At 48.6% G+C, this 22,340-nt stretch overlaps 6 protein-coding genes across 11 annotated transcripts; 4 read left to right on the top strand and 2 right to left on the bottom strand.

Annotated features, from left to right (window-relative positions):
- Positions 1 to 692: 692 nt before the first annotated feature.
- FOXG_05474 (uncharacterized protein) lies at positions 693 to 6,348 on the bottom strand. The gene is made up of 3 exons (XM_018383768.1): positions 4,862 to 6,348; positions 4,063 to 4,716; positions 693 to 4,003 (listed from the first exon to the last, which is right to left on the bottom strand). The coding sequence occupies exons 1-3, from the start codon at positions 5,921 to 5,923 to the stop codon at positions 3,473 to 3,475; spliced, it is 2,247 nt and encodes a 748-aa protein (XP_018240763.1). The 5' UTR covers positions 5,924 to 6,348; the 3' UTR covers positions 693 to 3,472.
- Positions 787 to 3,303, top strand: FOXG_05473 (uncharacterized protein). The gene has a single exon (XM_018383767.1). The coding sequence runs from the start codon at positions 1,458 to 1,460 to the stop codon at positions 2,376 to 2,378; it is 921 nt and encodes a 306-aa protein (XP_018240764.1). The 5' UTR covers positions 787 to 1,457; the 3' UTR covers positions 2,379 to 3,303.
- A 2,188-nt stretch (positions 6,349 to 8,536) lies between the features above and the next one.
- Positions 8,537 to 9,007, top strand: FOXG_05475 (uncharacterized protein; the record flags this gene model as incomplete). The annotated part of the gene is made up of 3 exons (XM_018383769.1): positions 8,537 to 8,566; positions 8,683 to 8,841; positions 8,897 to 9,007. 3 exons carry the CDS (start codon positions 8,537 to 8,539, stop codon positions 9,005 to 9,007), a joined length of 300 nt encoding a protein of 99 aa, XP_018240765.1.
- A 3-nt stretch (positions 9,008 to 9,010) lies between these two features.
- On the top strand, positions 9,011 to 11,240 carry FOXG_05476 (uncharacterized protein). The gene has a single exon (XM_018383770.1). It carries the CDS (start codon positions 9,727 to 9,729, stop codon positions 10,963 to 10,965), a length of 1,239 nt encoding a protein of 412 aa, XP_018240766.1. The 5' UTR covers positions 9,011 to 9,726; the 3' UTR covers positions 10,966 to 11,240.
- Positions 11,241 to 16,880: 5,640 nt separating this feature from the next.
- Positions 16,881 to 20,800, top strand: FOXG_05477 (uncharacterized protein). Of its 4 annotated transcripts, XM_018383772.1 has the most exons (5): positions 16,881 to 17,696; positions 17,849 to 18,211; positions 18,275 to 18,475; positions 18,552 to 18,748; positions 18,820 to 20,800. In XM_018383772.1, the coding sequence occupies exons 2-5, from the start codon at positions 18,160 to 18,162 to the stop codon at positions 19,759 to 19,761; spliced, it is 1,392 nt and encodes a 463-aa protein (XP_018240768.1). In that variant the 5' UTR covers positions 16,881 to 17,696; positions 17,849 to 18,159; the 3' UTR covers positions 19,762 to 20,800. The 4 variants fall into 4 exon arrangements, with proteins under 4 accessions (XP_018240768.1, XP_018240767.1, XP_018240770.1 ...); XM_018383771.1 differs by having other exon boundaries at positions 16,881 to 18,211; XM_018383774.1 differs by having other exon boundaries at positions 16,921 to 17,696; positions 17,849 to 18,475; positions 18,820 to 20,262.
- Positions 19,054 to 22,340, bottom strand: FOXG_05478 (uncharacterized protein). Of its 3 annotated transcripts, XM_018383776.1 has the most exons (6): positions 22,249 to 22,340; positions 21,948 to 22,200; positions 21,299 to 21,892; positions 20,826 to 21,257; positions 20,410 to 20,744; positions 19,054 to 20,317 (listed from the first exon to the last, which is right to left on the bottom strand). In XM_018383776.1, the coding sequence occupies exons 2-6, from the start codon at positions 22,082 to 22,084 to the stop codon at positions 20,244 to 20,246; spliced, it is 1,572 nt and encodes a 523-aa protein (XP_018240772.1). In that variant the 5' UTR covers positions 22,085 to 22,200; positions 22,249 to 22,340; the 3' UTR covers positions 19,054 to 20,243. The 3 variants fall into 3 exon arrangements, with proteins under 3 accessions (XP_018240772.1, XP_018240773.1, XP_018240771.1); XM_018383777.1 differs by having other exon boundaries at positions 19,054 to 20,744; positions 22,249 to 22,313; XM_018383775.1 differs by having other exon boundaries at positions 21,948 to 22,313.

The following is a 22,340-nucleotide window of genomic DNA, read 5'->3' on the forward strand; positions in this document are numbered from 1 at the left end:
CCATTTCAGCCCTCTGTGGCTGATTGATCTCTTCGCCAAAACCAATGACAGCATCGAGACTTTTGTCGAGACCTTGCACGACCCTGACTTAAGATCGGTCCCGGTCCGCTCCCAGCGGGGTTCTCCGGCCCCGTGCCTTTGAGTTGAGGGGACATGGCCGGGGTCAATCTCCATAATGACGTTGATACTGGGGTTATTAGCGCTCCCATAAACGCCATGGGTTTGATAAAGAGTGTGCTTGATGATCAAAAGGCAGACACTCAACAGAGAGTTGGATGAGTCGACGCCGCTTGTTGCTACCGCGTTGCACAGTTAAAGTTAGTTGCTGCAAGATTAGTTGTCACCCCTTCTGTCTGCATCATGTCCAAGGATACCCCTCCAAGAGAAGACAGACTTCTCGTGTGTTCGCGAAGCTTGGAACATCTGGAAAGGGTGCCTGTCAGGCTCAATCTAGGCATGATTTGCCCCCACATGACACACTGCACGACACGACATCACAATCGTCTGGGGAAGGGTTTTCACTTCTTCCCGTCATACGATGATAGACTAAATACCACTGAGTATACCGGGCCGGTACGCTGCACAACTCTCGAGTTGTGTCTATGCAGTTGGAGTTGGTGTTGCGTTTGATGGACCATATGATCAGCAAAGAGGCCCCACGCCAATTCCTATCCATAAAACATGGATCCATGAAATGATTTTCGAGTTGCCACCATAACTTGAATCAGGGTTCCGGTATCGCGGCCACTGGCGGGTTTCGGCATCACCATGTCATATGGCCAGTAAGACAAGCTAAAAAGAGGCTGCGAGGCAGAAAAGAAAAAGTACAGAGCAAAGAAGCACACAAGCTTCGGCTGTGCCTCAGACAAACTAGCCAGACCAGAATTAGCTTATCATGGTTTTTTCCCGGAACTCTATGTCCCTAGGGTGCCAGTTAACCCCTGGACGGACAAGGACAGAACTCGAATTGGTTAATTCTGGTCCCGGGACCCATCACACCACCCCCCAAAACCAAGCAACGGCATCCACCGACCTTCGGACTCCGACCGGCTCTTGGAAGGCCTGCCCGGCCTTGTCGTCTATCCATCGTCAACGTTTTTATAACCGGTCTACGTCGCCACTCCTTTCAAATTTGTCTTTGCCTGGCTCTTTAAATACAGAACTTCAACTTACGCACCCTTCAACTGCTCATGAACGTGTTAGTGAGGCTCTCACTTCACCGATATACATACAACCGACACCGGTACAACATCGTCAACGCAACATAGGAGACAACTTCCTGGAGTGGATCACTTCCCCTCCCAGTTCACCGCGTCTCCTACGATATTACATCACAAGCAATTGTGAATATCTTCAAAAAAGTACTGCCATCAGCAACGCCGCTCCTGGGTTTTGACCTCAGCCGCATTTAGCATTTACCCAACGGAAATATACAGCACCATTTTTGCCAACCAACCATGGTTCAATTATTGGCTGATCCCGCATTCTCGCCCGCTGGAACACCAACACACGAGGGTACTAATGGGCCTCTTATGAAGCGTCCTGGCCTTGGCAGGACTGACTCTTCAACGCCAATGACCAGGGAAGAACATGCCAAACGAATGCAGGAGCTCAACAAGAAGAGAGGATTGATGAGGGCACCCAGAAGAGGTTGGTCAATGACTGACTACCAAGGCGACCATGTTGCCGGGTCGCACTCAGGTGCTTCTCACATTGAGCGACAAGCACCCATTCCCGAAAATGAGTCGCCTCCTCCATCCACGCCTTACCAGCACCCAACTCCCGAAGTACCATCCGAGGATAAAGCGGCCCAGCTTCCTCATCGGCCGAAGTTGCCTCCTCCTCGTCGCTCATACTCTGTAATGGATTATGAACCAGTTCCTCAGACACAACCACAGCCCCCCAAGGATCACACACTGCTAGATCTTCCTTCTGAGCTTCATTACACCATATTCGATCACCTTGATCCCATTGACAGCGTTTGCTTCGGCCTCACAAACTCCAACTTCTACGAAATTCACCGACGACTTCACGGCACAGTTCCTCTTTCCAGCCGCTACTCTGGACCAAACGACATGGAGTGGGCTTGGCGAGGAGCTGGCCCCCTTGTCCATCGACATGAGCGAAACCCTGAAAAGGAGGATCCTATGGGGCAGATGCGTGTCAAGGGCCAGGTGTACTGCAGAAAGTGTGGCATTTCGCGATGTGAGCTGCATCGTCACCTCAAAGATTGGATGGGTGACGGTTATGAGTACTGCTCCATCAAGGAGATTTTTGGCAAGCCCGCAGGAGAGGATGCAAAGCCATACTGCTACATGAAGTCGCCGAAAAACCCGCACCGATGTGGACGTCACGGAGGAAAGCAGGGTACACCATAATGAACCTAGACGACAGCAAATTAAGATAAACGATATGATACAACAACTCACCCCCATGGGGGTATGACGACATGAAAGCAAAGACCAAGCAAGACAAAGACCTGGATCTGCTTAATTTTTTTTGGGACACCTATAGGAGCGTTACTGTTTAAAGAACTTTTGATTTCAGGGTTATTCTCTCTTGAGAAGTGGGCATTTTGGATAATGGATGCTGCGTTTTAGTCAGATCATGGACAGCAAACATCAGGAGGGGTGCGCACCAAAAAGGAAAGTGCGGAAAAGAGCTTTCTCATATCATAACATGACGCAATGAAAACATTTCTGATATCATGAGCGTGTCTTATCGTTACTCCAAGGTCGATGAGACCGTGCTGCCTTATTTACGCAGATATCTGGAATTACTGTGGAGCAGGAACACTGCTAGATATCGATCTACGGTAATAATTACCCCTGTAGTTAACTTCAGACGTCATGGACCACTGTTCTCGACATACACACTTCATCATTGAACTACTGGAGCTTACATCTGATAATCCAATTAGTATGATGGAATAGATCGAGAACATCTAGGCGAAGGGAATGTCATTCAAGCTGTTACCAGTAATACTGCCTGTGGGCTTGCTATTGTCAGGATCAGGGCAAAAGGGAAAATAGACACCACGACACTCTGATTTATCAACTTTACAATGTCACAAGCAAGGTCATCTTTGTAATGCTTTTATTTTTATACACCTGTCAGCTTACTTCCAATAATTCTTTCAAAGTCGTTGTGTGCACAAGGAGCTATTGATATGAATCTGTTTCCGCCATATCTCTTTGTCTAACAGTTGTGAACCTGATGTTTGCTCCTCTGGCCTGCTCTACTCTAATCTGACAGATCATGCAACAATGCGCCGACCCAATACCCCCCAAAAAAAAAGAAAGAAAAAAAAAGAAGATGTTCATCTGTATCCAAGAAATATCCCTTTATCACGATGCAAATTACCCAATTCCTTAAACGCCGATCCCACGAAAGGGATTACAAAACACCACTCATGATCTTGTTCCACTCCGGTTGATAGTAGTGAGAAGTGCACGTCGAGTGCTATCGCTGCTTAATCCTTCCACTTTGGTGTACAGTCACCCTTGGCGTCGATCCAATCGTTGATGCCTTGCACAAACCAGCCACTTGTCCACTTCTCTTCGGGCTTTTGCTCTTTGCGAGGCTTGCCCCTCTTGAAACTCCTGGCGATACAGCACACGTTGTTGTGGTAACGCCATTGGAAACAGCGCCGGCCAGTGTGCCACTCCTTGTTGCCCTTCTTCTGACTGTAACGGGTCCTGATCATCTCGTTGCGTTCTTTGTCGTCCTTGAGATTGTAATAATCGTCTTCCGAAATATCGAGATTTTCAGCCTCGCAGACCATAGCACAGTGCTCCTTGGATCGGTGAGCGTGTTGCTCAATGGCATTCTTCTCGTTTTCCTTCCTTTGCCGGCCCTTCTGGTGATCAGTGGCCTTGCCCTGAGCTTCAGGACCGAATCCAATATAGCAGACGTCGTCGGACAAGTTATCCCACTCGTCGTGCTCCGCCTCCAGCTGAGGAGCCCAAAACTGGTGATACATTTCTCTGATTTGGATGAACCCCTAACGTTGATAATCAGCTTTATTCCCTGCAAACATCAACATATCTCTAGCAAACATACCTGTTTCTGTCGCGTCTTCTCGAAATGCCAGGCGTCGCTGACTTCCTCGGGATTCATATGATGCATGGTCAAGAGAGGCTCACACCAGTGATTGTTGCCAAATGGAAGGGTTACAGGCTTCTCGCCGTTGAACATCGGGTGTGCTTGTTTGACCTTCTTGCCGGTTTCCATAACAGCCAGGGACATGAGGTAATCACCACAGCATTCATGGGTAGCCATCATATCGTACTTGTGTGCCAAGTCAGGAATCTCAACCATCTTCCTCATAGTGTCTCCATGGATGACATAACCACTGCCGCCATGGGCGAATGGCTTTCCCTTGAGCATGGCAACACTGCCGACGTATGGTGTCTCTGTACCATTGACCCTGTTGCGAAGGTACCACACAAGATTCGACCAGAAGACGTAGGTGTCGGCTTCAGCAAACACGTACCACTCCTTATTGGGACGCATCTCCCAGGCTTTCTCTACCATGTGGAGGAACTTGTACTTATCAAGATTCCAGCCTTCCTTCATATTCTCGGTACAATACTGCTGAGCAATTGGGCACTCAGTTTGGGCTTTGTAGAGGTCAAATTCCTTGCGACCTTTTTTGACGTCATCCTTCACGTCCTTGAGGACGTCGTAGATTTGGTACTTGTCGATTTGTTGGTCCTGTCCGGATTAGTTAGCTGCAACCCTTTATGGAACGGTGGCTTGATATAATTTCATCGGTGGCGCCAAAAAAAAAAAAAAAAAAAAAAAAAAAAGCTCCCCTTGCGCCCCCCCTTTGTGGGAAAAGAATGCTATGTTTACTCACCAGATCAGAAAAGAGAAGATAGTCGTCCAGACACTGCAGGCTCGTCAAGAGATGGGCCGGGAGCTTGGTAAATGCTTCGGTGGCACCGGTTTTCATGACAAGCATGATACCATCGGTGTTGGGAAATCCATCGCAAACTCCAGTCCAGTTTGATAAAGGACCCGAAGGAACATCCAAGTCTGCCGTTTGAGAAGGCATGAACTCACTCGCGATGCTGGTTGTCGCGCTATCTTGATAAACTTGGGCCTTGGTCGCGCTATCGCCGTCTTCGTTCTTGTGGTCATTGTTGTTTTGCGACTGATCAGAGAGCTTGATACCATCAGGCTGCTTGTCTCCATCGTCCTGGGCCTTGTTTTCACCCTGCTGATGCTTGTTCTCACTCTCTTGGGTCTTAGTCTCACTGTGTGGTTGTTTTTGCTCGTCGCCTGGGGCTGTCTCATCGGCCTGGAGTTTCTTTTCACCACTCTGAGGCTGCGTGTTGTCCTGTGGCCGGTGTTCCTTATCGGCCTCTTCGGGCTTGTTTCCATCCTCTTGCGGCTTGGGTTCACCACTTTGTACACCCTGCGATTCGGTCTCGCTGCTCTCGGGCTTCGTGGTCTCCTTTGGCACCTCGCTGTGGATCTGGTCGGTGTTTTGAGGTGTATCGCTGTCGCCATGATCAATCTCAAGAACCGCTCCATCGTCCTCTGCATCATCCGGCTTCTTGTCGTCCTCTGGGTGTTGAGCTCCAGCAGGCTTCTCAGCGCTGTCAGAGGCTTCTTTGTCTTTCTCGCCGGTGTATTGTGGCGAATCCGTATCGTATGGAACCTTTTCGGCAGGCTCCTTATCGTTCAGTATTTGGTTGGTAGTCGTCTCGTTGAGGTTGGCGACGAAGCCTTCTTCGACATCGTATGCGGCACCTTCATGGCTGAGATAATTGGTCAAATGTCCATAAACGCCCGGTGAATCGTCGCTGAGCCGATGGAGGGGTACAACGAGCAGCAAGGTCAGGGCGACGAGTGTTACTGTAATCAGCCTCCAGCCCCTGGGGGTGCTCCAGGCAGAGCTTAAGTGAAGACCCATTTGGAAGGGGAGAAAACGGGTTATACAAAACAGGAACACATGCAAGAAAGGATACGAGTATGAAAATACACAAAAAAAACACAAGGGAGAGTGGCGCCTAGAGGCTACAAGATGTAGGCTTTGAGAAAGAAAGAAGAAAGATGATAGATAGATGGAGGCTGAGGGCGGGACAGGGTAAAAGAAAGTGACGACAACCCAAGAAATCCGTCTACACACGGAACGGGAATCACGCTGTTTTGTGCAGCTAAGTTGGCATGGTTCTTTTCAAGAACCTCGCTCGTCTCGTCCGGCAACGTGTCGATAGATACGATCGTCTCCACATCAGCTTATCCTAACTCCTTGGCTTCCGTCGCATACTATACGTACGGAGTATCTGGTCTGCCCTACATATCTATCTTGCCCTTGGCTGCATGCGAATCGCAAGTTATTTCTCGAAGGAAACAAAACTCAGCCAGGGCCCCTCCCTAGTCCACTAGCTACTAATCGCTAGTCAGGCCCAGGCTTGATGAGGCGTCCCGTAGAAGCCGGATGGGATTCATGGGAGGACAAGACGCTAGACATGCCTCCACAGAATGAAGTGAAGGCACATGCTGACAGGAGTGGACAACTCGCGTGCATACTGTACGATTCAGGGGTGCTACATACCCTGCTGCCGTGACAGGTAAGGTAACAGTAGCCTTGGAATGGTCCATCTGGCGATCACCCTTTCGAGGACCAAGCGCCCGCATTCCAGACGGTTTGAGTTTAATAGAATACCGCAATCCATTGCCGATAAAGCTCCAAAGCTGCGTGCCTGGAACGTTGTGCTTGGAACGCAGCTACGCAAAAGCTTTCTGCAAGCAGCACAACGGCCCGGCTTGGAATTCAAACTCTGCTTCAACCACGCGGCCAAACGGCATTTTGCGCAGATTGCTCACAGCGCCAGGCGTCGCCCCAATGCCAATAGTCAAGGTTGTGGCTGAAAGTCATGGTTTTTACATGCCCCGGAACGGACAATTCGACATTGACAGTTATGACAAAGTTTGGCCCCCTTTTCCATGACATGCGGGTGGACATTTGATCTGAAAGCAGCCATTGAATAGAGATGGGGAAAATGAACCCTGGATCCAGACTTCGATAGTTTCTCATGAATATTGTTTCGTTTACACAGGTAGCCGCCGATAGTGCCACTATAGCGCCTCTCTGGTCAGCTTTAGAACGTGCCAGGCGCTGGCTAGGTGGGGTCCTTTGTCTTTATTTATTTATTTTAATTTTTTTTTTTTTTTTTAACCTCCATCTTTTGCAGCTGTTATAATGTTTGGCAACAAAGTGCCACCAGGTTTTTCCGCCCCTGATGCTTGCATTCAGACCCGTTGGGATCTTAGCCTGCAAGGCACATTAGTGCGAGCAGCCGCTAAGCCAGGGCTGACAATGTAATTATTGTCAAACTCCCCCTCGTCTTTTCTTGCAAGAGGACGGTGGTCGTCATCAATCTTCTCATCAGCGGCTGCACAAGAACCCACGTTTCAGACGTGTCTGAAACTTGAGTCGACATCCATCTGAATCCGTCACGAACCCCAGTCGTGGCGATGATCATTTCGACTAATGCCGATCCGGCCATCAAGATCGGGTCTGGACAGCATATACTTCGTCCTAGAAACCTTGCTGTTCAATGGCCAGTCCAGAATTCAAGCATTTTGACATGTCTTTGGATGATCTTGAAGAAGCTACCGTGAACCTTAAATGTTCTGATTTCGGCAGATAGCTAAGGCTGCAGCCCTTTCCAGGATCCAGGCTCTCTGACTCACGTCAACTTGGCCCCGGGGTACCATCGACGAGTTGATGAACACAGCAGTTAGCACACTTACTTAACTTCAAACACGCCTGTTATATGGCTTGACCAGGCGACAAGGGAACAGCAAACATCCTGTTGAATATGCTGTCAGTCCTTGCTATCAACGTTCTCACTTGACATTGATTAACACCATCAGTAAATCAATATCAGGTTCGTGTTATCCTAAGACAGTAGACACATACGATTGGTCATGCAGGCGGATGTTCGATGCAAGATGTTACAACGGGATCTATGTCTTACAGAAAGGGCAGCGTCCGCAGGAGATAGCACTGCAGGAACATGGGCCCTCAACTGTCTGACACTCTGAGAGGCTTATTCGGTGCAGTTATCTGCCAAGTTTGTAAGGGTCACTGTGAGAGGCTGTAAATGGTTGCGCAAAGCCTCAAAGGTATGGCGATTGCGTATCGCAGTTTTCACTCAGGCCAAACGATTACTTTGATTGATTCAGTAACTTGTGTATTTGTGCCTTACCTAAGGTACCTAGGTACCTAGGTACTTCTAGTGCCCAGAGGCAGGTAACCTGTAGCTCACGTTGGTCTACGAGGGCTACCTCAAGGCATTTCCGTTCATACCGAGTTGAGATTGGATTGGAACCATGCCAATCAATATGAGCCGTAACTCTTATTCACGGACAACCCCTTGATTGATAAGATGATAAGTAACCGTCAACGATAAGGGAAAAGCAGCAACGATCGACCCCTGGGGGAAGCAGCGCTAAGGATCTCATCAACCACGTGCTGGTATAACTGATATGAGTACGGACAAGAACAACGGCAACGATGGCTTTACTGTGGGCTCTAAAGATTACAGTACGGATGTCATGTATCCCTCTTCTCTCCCTTTTCTTGCGAATAGCCCAAACTTGTCCCGCCTACTCGTCAATGCAGATGTCAGCGACGTTGCTGTTTCAAAACTTTTTGTTCAGGGACCTGTAATTATACTCGATCTGCGTGACTTGCCGATCGAGGCATCATATCCAGTGCGCGGAGAAGGCCAAGTAATTACGGTCAACCGCTTTACTCAGCACGGCATTGAATCGCACCGCTTGCGCCATTCACTTCAAGTGGTCCCGAGCCGAGCGCTGGTTCGCCCATCGCTCTGCTTCATGGAATCATAGACTTTGATTCCTCCCTAGACAGGGTCCCGATGCCCCGCCCCCCGCCGAGCAACAATCCGAACAAGAGAACCTGAACCGAGCGGCTATTGCGCCATCAATCGTCAATTCTATAACGAGGCTCAAGAATCGATGATGGAACGTTCATCAAAAACCAGGATTTTCTAACGTTGACGAACTCTAAACGTGACACTGCTGGTATTCTTGTACTTGCAGGACTTCTCGATCTGAAGCACCTATCTGAGGAAGTGCCACAAGAGGTTGATAGTTCGGTACTCCGGATAGAGCCGGGCTCCTATCGCATCCACTCAATCCAGGGACTATGTCTAGATCGGGGTTCTTGAAGTCGCTCGCAATCGGGGATCACAACCAATTAAACAGACACAGGCTCGCATCCTCCCCAGATCTCGCTTTCAGAAACGTAAGCTTTATCCATGACTTTGGCTGGGGATCGAGCAAATTCATAAATATGCAGCCCACCGTTGTGGTTTCTTTTCTACAACATAATTTACCCATTTCTCTGTCGGACGTCGAGTGAATTTTGTTCTTCAAATAAATCTCTGAAGAAACACTCGACTAATTTCCGATTGGAGTTGTGTATGAAAGAACTCTATCTACATGTGATAAGGCCTTTGTGGGTTTTCAAATCGCAACAAGAAAACTTGGAATAAGACCAGAAACCTTTCACTTGCGTTCACAAGGCCACCCGCAAATAGCCATCGTTACAATAACGAGGCGCTGTGCCTTGTGAAGGAAAAGTTGCTTACTTTCAATTCTGAGCGACTTTCCGCACCCAACACTCTCAGCTCATGTTTAAGCTTTCAACCATCATCTCACATCAAGGGCCTTAGAGATATGGCAAGCCTGTCGCAACCTGGCCATGGGCCAGTTCAGACGAGTGCAGTCGTTGTGCTTGGTGCCTCTTCATGCCTTGCAATACCTCCTCCCTCTCCTCCTACACCATCCTCATCACCACCCGGGGACACCTTCTGTGAACCCATCGACCCACTGAGTTTAGAACGAGAAATAAGAGGAGACTCTCCAATCAAGGATCAGCGTCTGCGAGAAGGGATACATGTGCTCAATACAGAGGCATTGGCCTTGAGAAATCTTTCGCGGCTGTATGAGACAGATCCTGTAGCCCGCGATGGCTTCAACTTGTCGGTCCAGGCTATTACCAAGCAGCAACGGGCGAATGGCAAACTCGTTGTTATCGGTGTAGGCAAATCAGGACACATTGGACAGAAACTCGTGGCTACATTCAAAAGTCTCGCCATTCACGCCGTCTTTCTTCATCCAACTGAAGCCTTGCACGGTGACCTTGGTATCATAGGGCCTAACGATACTCTGTTGTTTATCACATATTCGGGCAAGACTCAGGAGCTGCTCATCATGCTACCTCACATCGATGAGTCACTCCCAACTATACTTCTCACATCGCACACTTCTCCGGAAACATGCGAGTTCATCAATCACCGGCCTAATACCATCCTGCTCCCGGCCCCGATTCCAGAACCTGAGAAGATCTCATTTGGCGTTTCTGCTCCCACCACATCGACGACAGTGGCGTTGGCTGTTGGTGATGCAATTGCGGTTACAGCAGCTAAGGAGATCAATGCCAGCATTGCGGCTGTCTTTGCAAAGAATCACCCTGGTGGTGCTATCGGTGCCGCAGCTCGACAACCTCGGACCATTAAAGATATAGCAGTCAGTTGGTACGATATACCGGTAGCACCAGAGTCAGAGGGGGGGAGCCTGGGGTTTGACCTGCTGCGTGCTGGCCTCGATTCGGTCACTGGTTGGGTCAGAGTGCAAGATCGAGTTGCCTCACCAGGTACAATACGAAAGATCAGTAGAGATGACCTGAACAAGAGTTTGGAAGAGCTTCCAGATGCCTTAATGTCCAAGGCTTTGATGCTTTCGCTATCCTCAGATACTACTATCCGTCAGGCACGGGATATCTTGAGGAACATGCAACTGTCACCGAATGACGAAAATCTGGCATGTAAGCGAGAATCTGCCATAGCAGTGATGGAAAAGGGAGAGATAGCGGGGGTTCTTGAAGTTGGTAGTCTCTTGGATTTTGAGGGATGATGCATCTAAGAACATGCATGGACGATATTTCCGGCCCCTTACAATCGGGGCTACACTTATGACTGGCAAGCTAGATACCGACGCATTATGGCAGCGCATTGGCGATTATGACTAGGAGTTATCATAGATGACTGAACAACGCATCTTATGGGGAAATTGGCGTTTTATAGACAAGTTTGCACATGCACACGAACCACGGGTTTACGAAATTCATATTCATGTTTTGCTATGAAACATTACACTGCTACTGCATATCACGTCTCTACTCTTCTGAGTAGTGTGAGTGTGACCGAATTTCGTAAAGCTTAAAAGTGTAATCAAAGTCCCGACGAGCGTTATAGAATCATGTTGAAGGGCCTCCAGGATCAGTACCAACACTTGTCACACTATCGCGAGAAAACATGTGGCCTTGACATGCCGCTTCCACCCGAGGCTTCTGGATATCTTTTGTCCATGTATCTTCAACTTGGTCTTGTGACGCTGGACAGTGAATAGTTAGGGATACAACACATCCAGGTGATGAAGGCTACCCTAGAGCCCATTGGCTGGTTTCGAATACACACGGCTTCGGTGATATCGTCAACTCAATCATGAGAACAGCCTCGATTGGCAAGATTGTGTTACTGAGTATGGTACTTAAATTGGCCAATAAGCTGTCGCAACAAACTCTGTACTGAAGATAAATATAAGAACCGGCAAGGTTGTCCTTTTCCAGTGGTAGAGCAGCACTTTGCAGATAAGAACCAAAGAGCCAAGATAACCAGCCACCTTCCACATTAGTCGTTCATGATAGTTCATAGCCCATGTAGATCACTCTGACTTGGTTCATTGATGACGATCCTGCCAAGTTGTCGTTATCGTATTGCCCTGAGCACAAAGCAGGAGCTCGATGGTGCAAAATCGGCCTCATATACTGAACCTAGGGGAGGCAAGAAAGCTTAGGTAGGACCTTGAGCCTAAGAGACGAAAATGTTTAGGTAATTTAGCCCAAGATTAGGGGACTCTTTACTGAGTTTATTTTGGCATCCTCTCTTCTAAAGTCTCAAGTTTTCTTGCTCCCCGAGGTGAACTAATTCGGGAACAATCACGTCTTAGACGCCAAGACCAATATCAACTAGCATATCACAAGAAGGATCCAGGTTAACAGGTCACATGCTCAGCTATGGAAAGGTCCCCCCCCCCCCCTGGTCCTGCTTCAGACTACCCAGGATCTGAGCAAGAACCCCATGTCGATTGGCTTTAGATATATTTCTCCGGGGTCGTTATGCCGTTGGATAAGCTTGATATGTCCATTGACTCAGATATTTGACATCAAACGGGGCGTTCGTTTCACCCATGGGGCAAACAGTCACTGGACATGTTTCCCATTGTGGACAGCCGGGCAATAGTTCAGTAGTAACAAACTCATGCATGCAAAACCACGCTGCATCGTGGGCCTTCTATTTATTCACGTGCTTGTCTAGTCAATCCTGAACCCTGTAAGCTGTTACAAGCCAAAGGGTGCAGCAGAACTTTCTCATGTTTCTGGTGAATAACAGGATACTTAACAAGGTATTTCAAGTCTGATTTGCGCAAAAATTAAACCAAAACCAACAAGCACAGGTACTTATCTAGTTCTGAGAAATAATGCCGGTAACGATTTTGGTTGATGAATTAGCAGAAAGGTGCCATAGTTGAGTTACAGGTAATTGTGACAGCAGGGCCTCTTGAGTCATATCAGAAGGGTAGTCATGTGAAACATGAATCAAGTTGGCCTGGTGAGAAATCCAGCAACTGCCTAGTACCCACCAAGTCGTGAAAAGTCTAGAACGTGACACTCACATGAAAGCAACATTTAGCAACTGCGTTGTGAATACAAAACATAGTATAACGTGCCGTCCTATCCGGCCTCGAGGGGTATGAGAACTGATTTCGCGAGTGCGGGCGTGACCTATTACTGTTTTTGGACTGCGAATTGCATCTCGTAAACTCTGCGATGCGGTGCAATGCAACTCATGCGCACGGCCCATCGCTAGGGCGGCAGAACGGGTTGTGGGTAGATACATGGGTGAATGTGGCCGCATACCCCTGGAGGCTCAATCCATCAGCGGGCAGGTAGGGACCTTTGTACAGACTACAGACTCTTCGTAAATCGACCACCGGGCTATCCCTTCACTCCTCACTTTCAAATCTGAACTGGGGCAGAGTCAGGGTCTGCGATGTAACGGGATCAAGTCTATCGCCAGTAAGGTAGGCTTGGAGACAGAAAGGGGCATGCAGCCCACAAAGCGAAATCCAACATATGCCCGCTTTCGATACCAAGAGCCCTTGGACGAAGTTGCAGCACTCGGACATATTAATGGGACTAGTGTAACAAAATGCATCTGGCCAGACCGAGATCCCAATTCGGCAGATGTGCACGAGATTTACGTAGAGGCTTCAACGACTGCATGCGACTCGACCAATAACATGTTGTAGATTTTTTTTGACAACATGACACCCTATGCAGGAGGCTCACTAGCCCATGGCACCTCTGATGCAGAACCGACGATTCGCGCCTTTTCTCCCTCTGGTCGGGTTTGATGCATCTTTTTGGGGCCGATATCGCCCCATTACGCCGAAGCGATAGCAGTTCCTTGAGACGGATTTTTCAGCCGCCTGAAGCTAATTTGTCGCTGGTCCGAGAAAGCTGAGTCCTTGGGCTGAGGTGGAACGCCCAAGTGGATTCAAGGGTGTTTTAGCTTACAGTCTTTGAGCCTCAAGGAATAGGGCGAAAGACCAACATCTTCTGCCGTTCCAATTGAAGGCACTAGCTAGACATTCATGTACATCCAAACTGGATGCGACGCTGGGAGGATGATCTGGGAATTATTGTTGAACTAGCGACACTTGGGTATTTTGGGCGGATAAATTCGAAGGCGATCCGCATCGATCTCTGGAGGCAAGTGTCCTTGTCTGTATCATGAATTACAGGGCCACAGTGTCATTCCCAGCTGCATGTCTGTTTGTAATTCTTCTTATCCAAAGCATTATATTCTTAATTTAGAAGAAGGCCTCGTTGTGCCCCCTGGCATGAAAAGAAATGCATTCTGATCACTAAACACTCTACTTCTGTGCTAGCAACTGAATTTTGGTTGTTCCTGGTGAGTTGCTAATAGAATTGACTTTTAGGTTGTGTGGGCTTTTTTTTGGTCGTTTGTGGTGGAGAAGTTTTCTCAGTGGAACGGCGGCTTAAAAAGAGCCAAGGCCTCTCCAAGTAGAAGCGTGAGGGGAATTCTGGTGTGATTATTTATTTACCCCAGCAGCCAAGGAAAAGTCGACAATCTGGGCAGGGATACTGTCATCCCCATGTCTCGTAGGCGTTCTACCATTCGGTGGGACCTGCCAAGCCTTATTGTCGACACGACAGAGCCAGTAGAGGCAGCACATGGTCCTTGCTGGTCTGGAGAATGGAGGAACTACCTTATTGCGCTAACGCTTTCTAAGCGAAGCACTATGACGGAACAAACTTCAACCCCAGGGCTGAAGAACAATGAAGAAGCTGTAGAGGTTCCGCATCAGTCAGACCGTTTTACTGTAAGCCAATGCACCCTGAAATAATGTTACACCCCATATGAAATCATCCAAGCCCTAGACCTGCACGATGATGGTCAAGACTAAGTTCGACCGAGGGAATGACGAGGGCACGCCACTGTCCATGCGAAAAACGATCCATAATATGACAGGCAAGGATGCGTATATCCGTAATGCAAGGGTTCTGTCTAGACTCCTTGTCTGGCGTCAACAGACAGGGAAAAGCTGGACCGAGCCAACTTTCCACGAGCCGCGGAAGCGAAGCGAAGCCAAGCTAACAAGTCGACAACGTACAAGAGAAGGCAGGACAGGCCAAGGTTCCATGAGGACGAACATACTATGGACATGGAACTGCATAGATGCTTTCCAACAACAAGCAATGGAATAAGCTTTCGAGTCGAGGCTAACTGCTGGCTGCTAGGTTAGTAAGCTGGGAGCTGGGTGTTTGAGCCTCGAAGGCACTTTATTCTTTTTTAAGTTCTCGCGTGACCAGTAACGATCACTTGGTTGGTACCGACGCTGAGGTAATGCCCGGAGGATCGGAGATGTCTTGCCTACCCTCTAACTCAATACCGCACCGGTGGTAGTGGAAGTGGCATCACTGAGAATCATTGACGAACATTACGGTCTCGGCTGTTCTGCACTGTGCTCGTCTTGATTACTGCAATCTGCTTGTCGTTATTCCACATGAAATCCTCGGCGCTGGCGACCTCTTGATGTAGAAGTCGGTAGGTAGGCACCCCAATGCAGTGTAGGTACTTTCTATCTCAGGTACCCGTCATTGCCTCTAGGTTCTGACTCGGTTGAGAAAAACAGGGTGGCTATGGCTGCGGCCGCGGCTAATACCCGTACGGCACAGTACAGAAAGACAGTTGTTGTAGGCAACTCATTGATTCTGCACAAGAATATCATAACTAATTAATTATAAATGACTGGCCATCGGGCCTCGACTCATCCGAGTGGTTACACAACGTGCGGCGGCAACTTGACAAGTCGTGTTTGTGGACCAAGATATGTACGTCCGGATAATATGGACGAGAAAAGAAGGGCGTGAAGAGTTTCCCATCCAGGCAACTTAGCCATTGTTATGTTCCCACCGGTGCCCTGCCAATTTATAAGTTATGGTACGTAATGGGAGGAACTGTACTCCGTATTCACTGAGTTGCTATAGCTCCTTGCCTAGAGGAAAGCTTAAGGTAGGTCGGCATAGTAGAGGTAAGGTTGAGCGGTATCTAAGGTATGGATGTTTAATTCGAATCTCACTGGAAGGAACTGAACTTATCAAAAAGAAACTTAGCCGGATGCAGGCAATAATACCTGGCTAAGGTACAGTGAGATGATAAGGTGGCACAGTGTGCAAGAATACCGATACCGACACAGATAGGTAAGGTAACCTACTTGCTACCTGAGGTGATTGTACAAGAACTCAAGAGATGCATAAGTTTGGGGATTTTGCACAGTGGTAGCCATGGCCTGATGCTTGATAGAATAAACAGAGGTACTTGCTGCAATTCATGGGTAAAGCAAGGGGAAGGATCATTATTTGTCTGTAGCCCAAAAGATGACCAAGTATATACACACTGTATGCCTGTATGCCGCGGCCACCACGTTTCCCAAGTTTCTTGCACCAAACTCAATTTCTGATATGCCGAAGCCCAAGAGCCGAGACTTCTGCACATCGCCCAACTTCTCAGTTTAACTTGGCCACTAGCAATGAAGAATAAAGTTCTCCTCGGTAACGACACTGTGCAGTGTAGAATGCATCGTGATCTATACACTCGAGAATTGGACATTCTTTTGCTAATGTTCGTTATCGCACCTAACTGTTTGTTATCTTTACCTCTCAGCGTTTCTTCCAGTGTCCTTTGGCTTGTCAAGCCGAGGCATGATGAGTTCCCTGCAGATTATTGCCAAAAGGTCCAGATCATGGCAACGATATCTGCATTCCGTCCTATCAAGTATCCGGCTTCAATTGTTCCAACGTCTGGACGGGGACCCTTGATCCTTTTGGCCCCTCCCGAGTCCCTCCACTCCCCCCTCCTTCTCTCCAGCACCCGTGAACCCCACCCACCACCCCATCCGTCAGGTCAACAGGGGCGTTGTCGCTCTGGATCGCTGTAGCACGTAATGTAACCTGCTGCGGTGCCCACTATAGCACTGTTACGCTGCAGAGAGATGCAGATTGCTCTTCGTTGCGCTACTGGACGCTCCGCTATGCTCTGTACGATGGATGGATCATGCCAAGTCCAGGGATCTTGTCCGGGTGGGCGTTACCGATGCATGCGAAGCACGAGGTGAGTGGATGAGCTCGACAGGAGTGGTAAGAGGCGGTACAAGGGTGAAGAAAGAGCGAATGGCTGATTCAAGGATATAAACTTGCAACGTTTCCCACGCATCGCCGTCAATTTTCTTCTAGCTTGTTCGCTCACTAGAACTTTCCAGATCGCTCACTCACTTGTCTGCTCTTTTCAACAAACGTCGGTTCATCGACTCAACGAATCTCACGAAAGAGGCAGTGGGTTTCCTCTGGCTGACATCAGGCTGCCTGGAATTGTGCTGTCTGATAAACCGAGATTTACCAAGAGACCGTGTCTATCACCGAGACGACACTACCTAGCCCAGAAACATTTCTGTTTTGGTCGTTGCGTTTGGCTTGCTTGTTGATTGTGGTGAATCTTGACATTTTTTTTGTCTATCCAAACTGCTGAGACTCTTATCTCAATACGAGGGACTATCCTTGTCAGGATTGAGTTCGAGGCTACTGTCTGTCCATTCGTACACCATCTGCGCCAGCCACCAGTCAGAGACTTTGGTCAACAAGAGCATATGATAAGGAGCCCGGTAGAGCCCGACTTCTTTGTCTTCGCCCTTCCTTCGCGAGGCAATTGCAGCTACTTGCGAGGTTCTCTTCTGCGAAGTTCCTTTCGAGCAACCGTCGCAGCGCCAACGCCCGCAGAAACTGTCCCAGGTCAAGGACTAAAACAACCTGGCTCCCGGCTAGGTCACTGTCTAGGCCGGCCCCACCCAATTGCTTTTTGGGCGTTAAAGATCCATTGCCCGTCCTACCACGACAAGCTTTAATCTTTAAATTGGATCTCGAAGCGGGCTGTGTCTCGAGCCAAGCAGGGTGTGCTTCATACCTACTTAGTACCTTACCTACTACTCAGAGTCATATTTGGGTACGTCATTTCCTGCTTCCAATTGACATCTTGGTTCCTCACATCCTCCCCTGTCTCCCACAGACAAATGAGCTACTCTGTTTCACTTGAGGACCAAATATCGTGATTGTCTTGGATTGCGCATTTGACTTACAACCCATTCTGCTCTGTAGGTATAAAGATATCAAGATCCACCTTCCTCAATTGAAGTTTTCAGTTCGGCGTTGAGCAGCATCTTCCGCTCGCTTCTCCGGCCAACTCAGCTCAATTCAGTTCGACTTGATTCGATTTGAACCTTCCTCTACGACTCGCATCTGTACTCAAAGGCCTCACCTGCACATAAGGAAGAGACAGGTAGCAGGGCGAGCTTGAGAATAGGTGATATCAATCGTCCGCTCTTTTCTTCTTCTTCTTCTTCTTCTCTCTGTCGTTTTAGTTGACGTCCGTTCCCTTGATTGCCGAATTTTGTTATTATTGATCAGACATGAAGTTTGGCGACCACCTCGAAAGAGAGTCTGTTCCAGAATGGAGTCTTCGTAGGTTTTAATGCTCTCCATCGAAACAATTCCGGTATACTGATCAATTGCTTCTTGATTTAGATAACCTCGACTACAATTCCATTAAGCATGAGATCAAGATGCACACGACGCGCGACCAGGCCACGGCTATGGCCATTCCCGGACAAAAGGATGAGGCTCTTTCGCGATTCGAGGATGGCTTATATATGGAGCTTGATCGTCAGCATGAAAGACTGCAGTTATTTGTTTCAAGCAAAGCAGATGAGATTTCGCGCCGATTAGGTATGTCATGGACTTGTAGTTCTGCGCCACGTCTTGAGTGGCACGCGACCACATGCCAAATCTAACACCTCCATAGAATACCTCGCCAAGAATATCGATCGTTGGGCATCAAAGAACCAGGAACAGCTCGCCGGTGATTCTGCCATCAAGCACCACAGACGTTTCACCAAGTACGAGCGTGAATTGGTTCGTTGTGGTAGTGACATTCAATCCCTCGAGCGCTTCGTCAAGGCTCAGACTGTCGCCTTCCGCAAGATCACCAAAAAATACAAGGTACGTCATCATGACTGCTTCGTGTGAATTTGACATCTGGATGAACGTAGTGACTGATCACTCACTTACAGAAATGGACCGGTTCTACAACCCTCGGTATTCGTCTCTATGAGAACGTTCTCTCCGATCCGAAAAGTTTCACTCGCCGTGACTTTTCCTCCTTACAACAACGTTATGACGACATCACATGCACACTGAACGCTGCCGCTCCCGCATTGAGCGAACCTAGCTCACCAGAATCCCAAGCTCAGTCATACCGACGTCAATCTCTTTCAGGATCTCTCAACTCGACAAATCGTCACCCCACCAGCCGCGCTCAACCTACGTTCGATTTCTTGCCTCCACCGCAGATGGAAGAACCTGCCAAATACTGGAACGAATATGACGATGGAAGTGAATGTGCAGCTGATGATGATGGATATGCTATCTATATAAATCCAGATGAAAGCACTAGTTTTCCGGGATTCGGCTACCTGCAGAATATCTTCAAAGCACCCATGAACAAGGCAAGGGGTTGGTTCAAGCGCAACAACACCCGGGAGCGCCAGTCTCTACTTGGTGCCAATCATTCACCTTACCAATACTCCAGCACGACCTTCAACAGCAGCGAGTCGGACGAGGAAGCAGGATATGCTAGTTCAGATGGCTTCCCCGCGACTGGATATGCCACACACTATGCCCTTCCCAGCCTAAATCAACAGCAAGCACATTTGTACCGTGAGAAGACCTTGTTTTGGGGTACGATTAGCTCCTTTGCCGTGTCTTTCCTGCTCCTCCTCGTCGCCGGCACGCTTATTTCTACCGGTCGACACAGGCTCAGAGCTGAAGTTGACGCGGGCGTTACTGTTGGCGTTGTTGCGAGCTTGTTCACCGCCTGTAGTGCCCTCGGTATGACGCTATACCGGCACGACCGACTGTCATTTCCACATCTACTGGCGGTTTGGACTACGTTCGTCGCATCATGTATCCTCAATGGCATGCTGCTGATTTTGGTCGTGGGAAACTCCCCGTAATGCGTAAAGGACGAAAGGTTATCCTGAATCCATCGAACCTTCATGATCTCAAAAAGACTGAGCCACAGTTGAGACGCTTAATGTTTGCATGTGAGCGATTATTTTCATGGATTGTGTTATTTGTTGAGCGTTTTCCAAGTTATAGGAGCGATGCTTGGGCATTTTGCTTTCCACGCCGATAGACTGAGAAGCCGGCCGTCTGGTTGGAGGTGGCGTGTACTATGATCGTGCATATGCTTTGGTATACGCATTTATCTTCGATTGTAAACGAATAGAAATAATTAAAACCTCGCGGTATGCCAAGCTAATGAAGCAATATCTCGTTTTATGGAGCTGTGGTGTAAGAGCTCAAAAAGCTGTCAATATTACCAAGGAGGTCTTGCAATTCGTCCTGGTTAATACCCAATATATCGTCGTTTCGGTTGGATGGCATGATGTGATGATAAGCATGGTGCGTTTAAATAGCTTTCGTCGTGGTTGTCTCATTCGTCCATGAAGCACCATTGTGTCTCGTCAGCGTCCGCTAGAAACAGTTCAACCTTGTTGACAAGTTGTCCTGTATAGAGTCAGATGCCTTTCCACTATGTCGTTTTCTGCTCTACGGCTCGATCCTAAACGGCGCGCTTTGCTAGTAGCCTAAGAACTTACCAGCGACTCCCCATCTCTTAGCAAAAAAGTGCAATGACGCAAATATGTTGTGAAATCTTGTGTCAGCTTCAGGGATTAGATGCTCGAGGTGGCTCAGGACCATGAGGCAGTGGTATGCCGAGTATGGCGTGACAGGTGAGCAGGGAGCGAGAAGGTGAGGGCGATGGGCGAGTTGATCGTTCAAGTCGGTTGTAGTGTCGGCAATGATACGAATTGTGAAATTAAGACCGGCGATGGCTTTAGGGGCGATGTCATCGGCGGTTGGAGAAAAGGGTCCTGCAGCGGATATGGTGTTGGCCGCGCGAAGCTGGCGACAGTAAAGGAACAGAAGGAGGCTAGGTCAATTGTTAGTTCGTTTCAAGAACTAGGAAAGAGACATTATTTGGCTGTGCTTCTTGTCCCAGGGTCCGTCTTACCATGTACAAGTGGCGAAACACTCGTAGAAATCTCCCCAACGAGAAGTCTGCATGATCATAGCCTCGACAAGAGCACGTGTTGCAATATCTAGCTCGACATACTCCTCTAACAAGGCATTGGGGTTCCCTTGGGGTTTCGGAGAATAGGCTCTTGTATAGAGCATTGCACATTGACAATTTCTTTGGAATGGCCCCAGAGGTACCGAAGGGGCCACGCTCGCAGGGTGTCGCTGAACAGAACGCGTGGGCGATTGATTCTGATTGTGCCAAATGAGATTGCTTGTTGGCAGTAGATCATCGGCGGCTGGGGACGGCACTTGAAGTGGCATATGGATGAGAGAACAATCGAAACTGGTCGTGCTGGCAATACTGGTGTCGCTGTCACATTCGTCACGCCAGAGCAGGAGAACTGCTCTGTCGGCATTCACAAGGCTCTTGAACAGAGTGGGCAGCCGGTACCAGAAAGGCTCGACGAGATGACCATGGCCATGGTGTTTGCATCTCCAATACTCACATACGCACGCATTACATCACCGTGGCCAAACTCAAAGAGTGCCAGCAGGATGGAACATTGGACAAGTTCAATGCTAGGAGCAGAAAGACCACGTAAGACGCTCAGGACTCGTTTGGCAGCCCTGTAAGCTGGCATCTCGATCATGTCCTTACCCTCATTAACGTTGGTGCTCGCGGCAGCAGCTTCATCATCGTACTGAGAGACGAGCTGCATGCAAACGATTAGGAGGGCAACAGCAGGGTCGCGGGGTCCTTGATCGACATTGGAGCTGGCCCCGGACCCTAGGTTGTCCGTGCGGATGGCAAAGAGTTCCGGATGGATTACAGAGAACCAGGGATTCATAGTTTCAAAGTAGCGCTCGGTTGCCTCGCGCCAAGGAATGTTGCGTGATGACAACAACGCCATTACCATTGAGCTGGAAACATCAAAAGCAGGGTCAAATATACCCTGTCCATATGCTTCTTTGGGTGTAGATCCTGCAAGATATCCAGGTTCCACAACAGCGGTTGTTGGGGCCGTGTAGATAAAATCATAGGAGCACGTAGTTGCAAGTCTGGCGAGTTAGTCAAAGGAGATCGGAAAATCGAGTTGCAAGGGCAGTTACACACCTCGTACAGCGAGAACAAGCAGGCAATGCTTTATCACATTTCTTTTTGGTACGAGTACACTTTTCACAGGCTCTGTGTGCACGTTCAGGCTCCATTGGAGACTCAGAGCCCCGTGAAGATGACACGGAGCGAGACATAATGGTTCTTCTTCTGGGATCCGTGGTGGCTGATATGTAGCCCGTAAGATGGGCTTGTACTTTGAGGAGGAAGAGTGTGGTGGGTGTAAGTTAAAAAAGGACTTATGCTGACTACGCTTTTATTATGTCAGACAGCAAGGAGGTAATGGAAGAATTTGAGCTACCTAGACAGAGTGGTTTGATAGGCGTATACCGTGAGCAGGAGCAAGATATAGATATAAATGTGAGTGTATGTGTACGTGTTGTTGAGCTTGAT

Source organism: Fusarium oxysporum, chromosome 7, assembly GCF_000149955.1.
Source record: "Fusarium oxysporum f. sp. lycopersici 4287 chromosome 7, whole genome shotgun sequence".
NCBI lineage: Eukaryota > Fungi > Ascomycota > Sordariomycetes > Hypocreales > Nectriaceae > Fusarium > Fusarium oxysporum.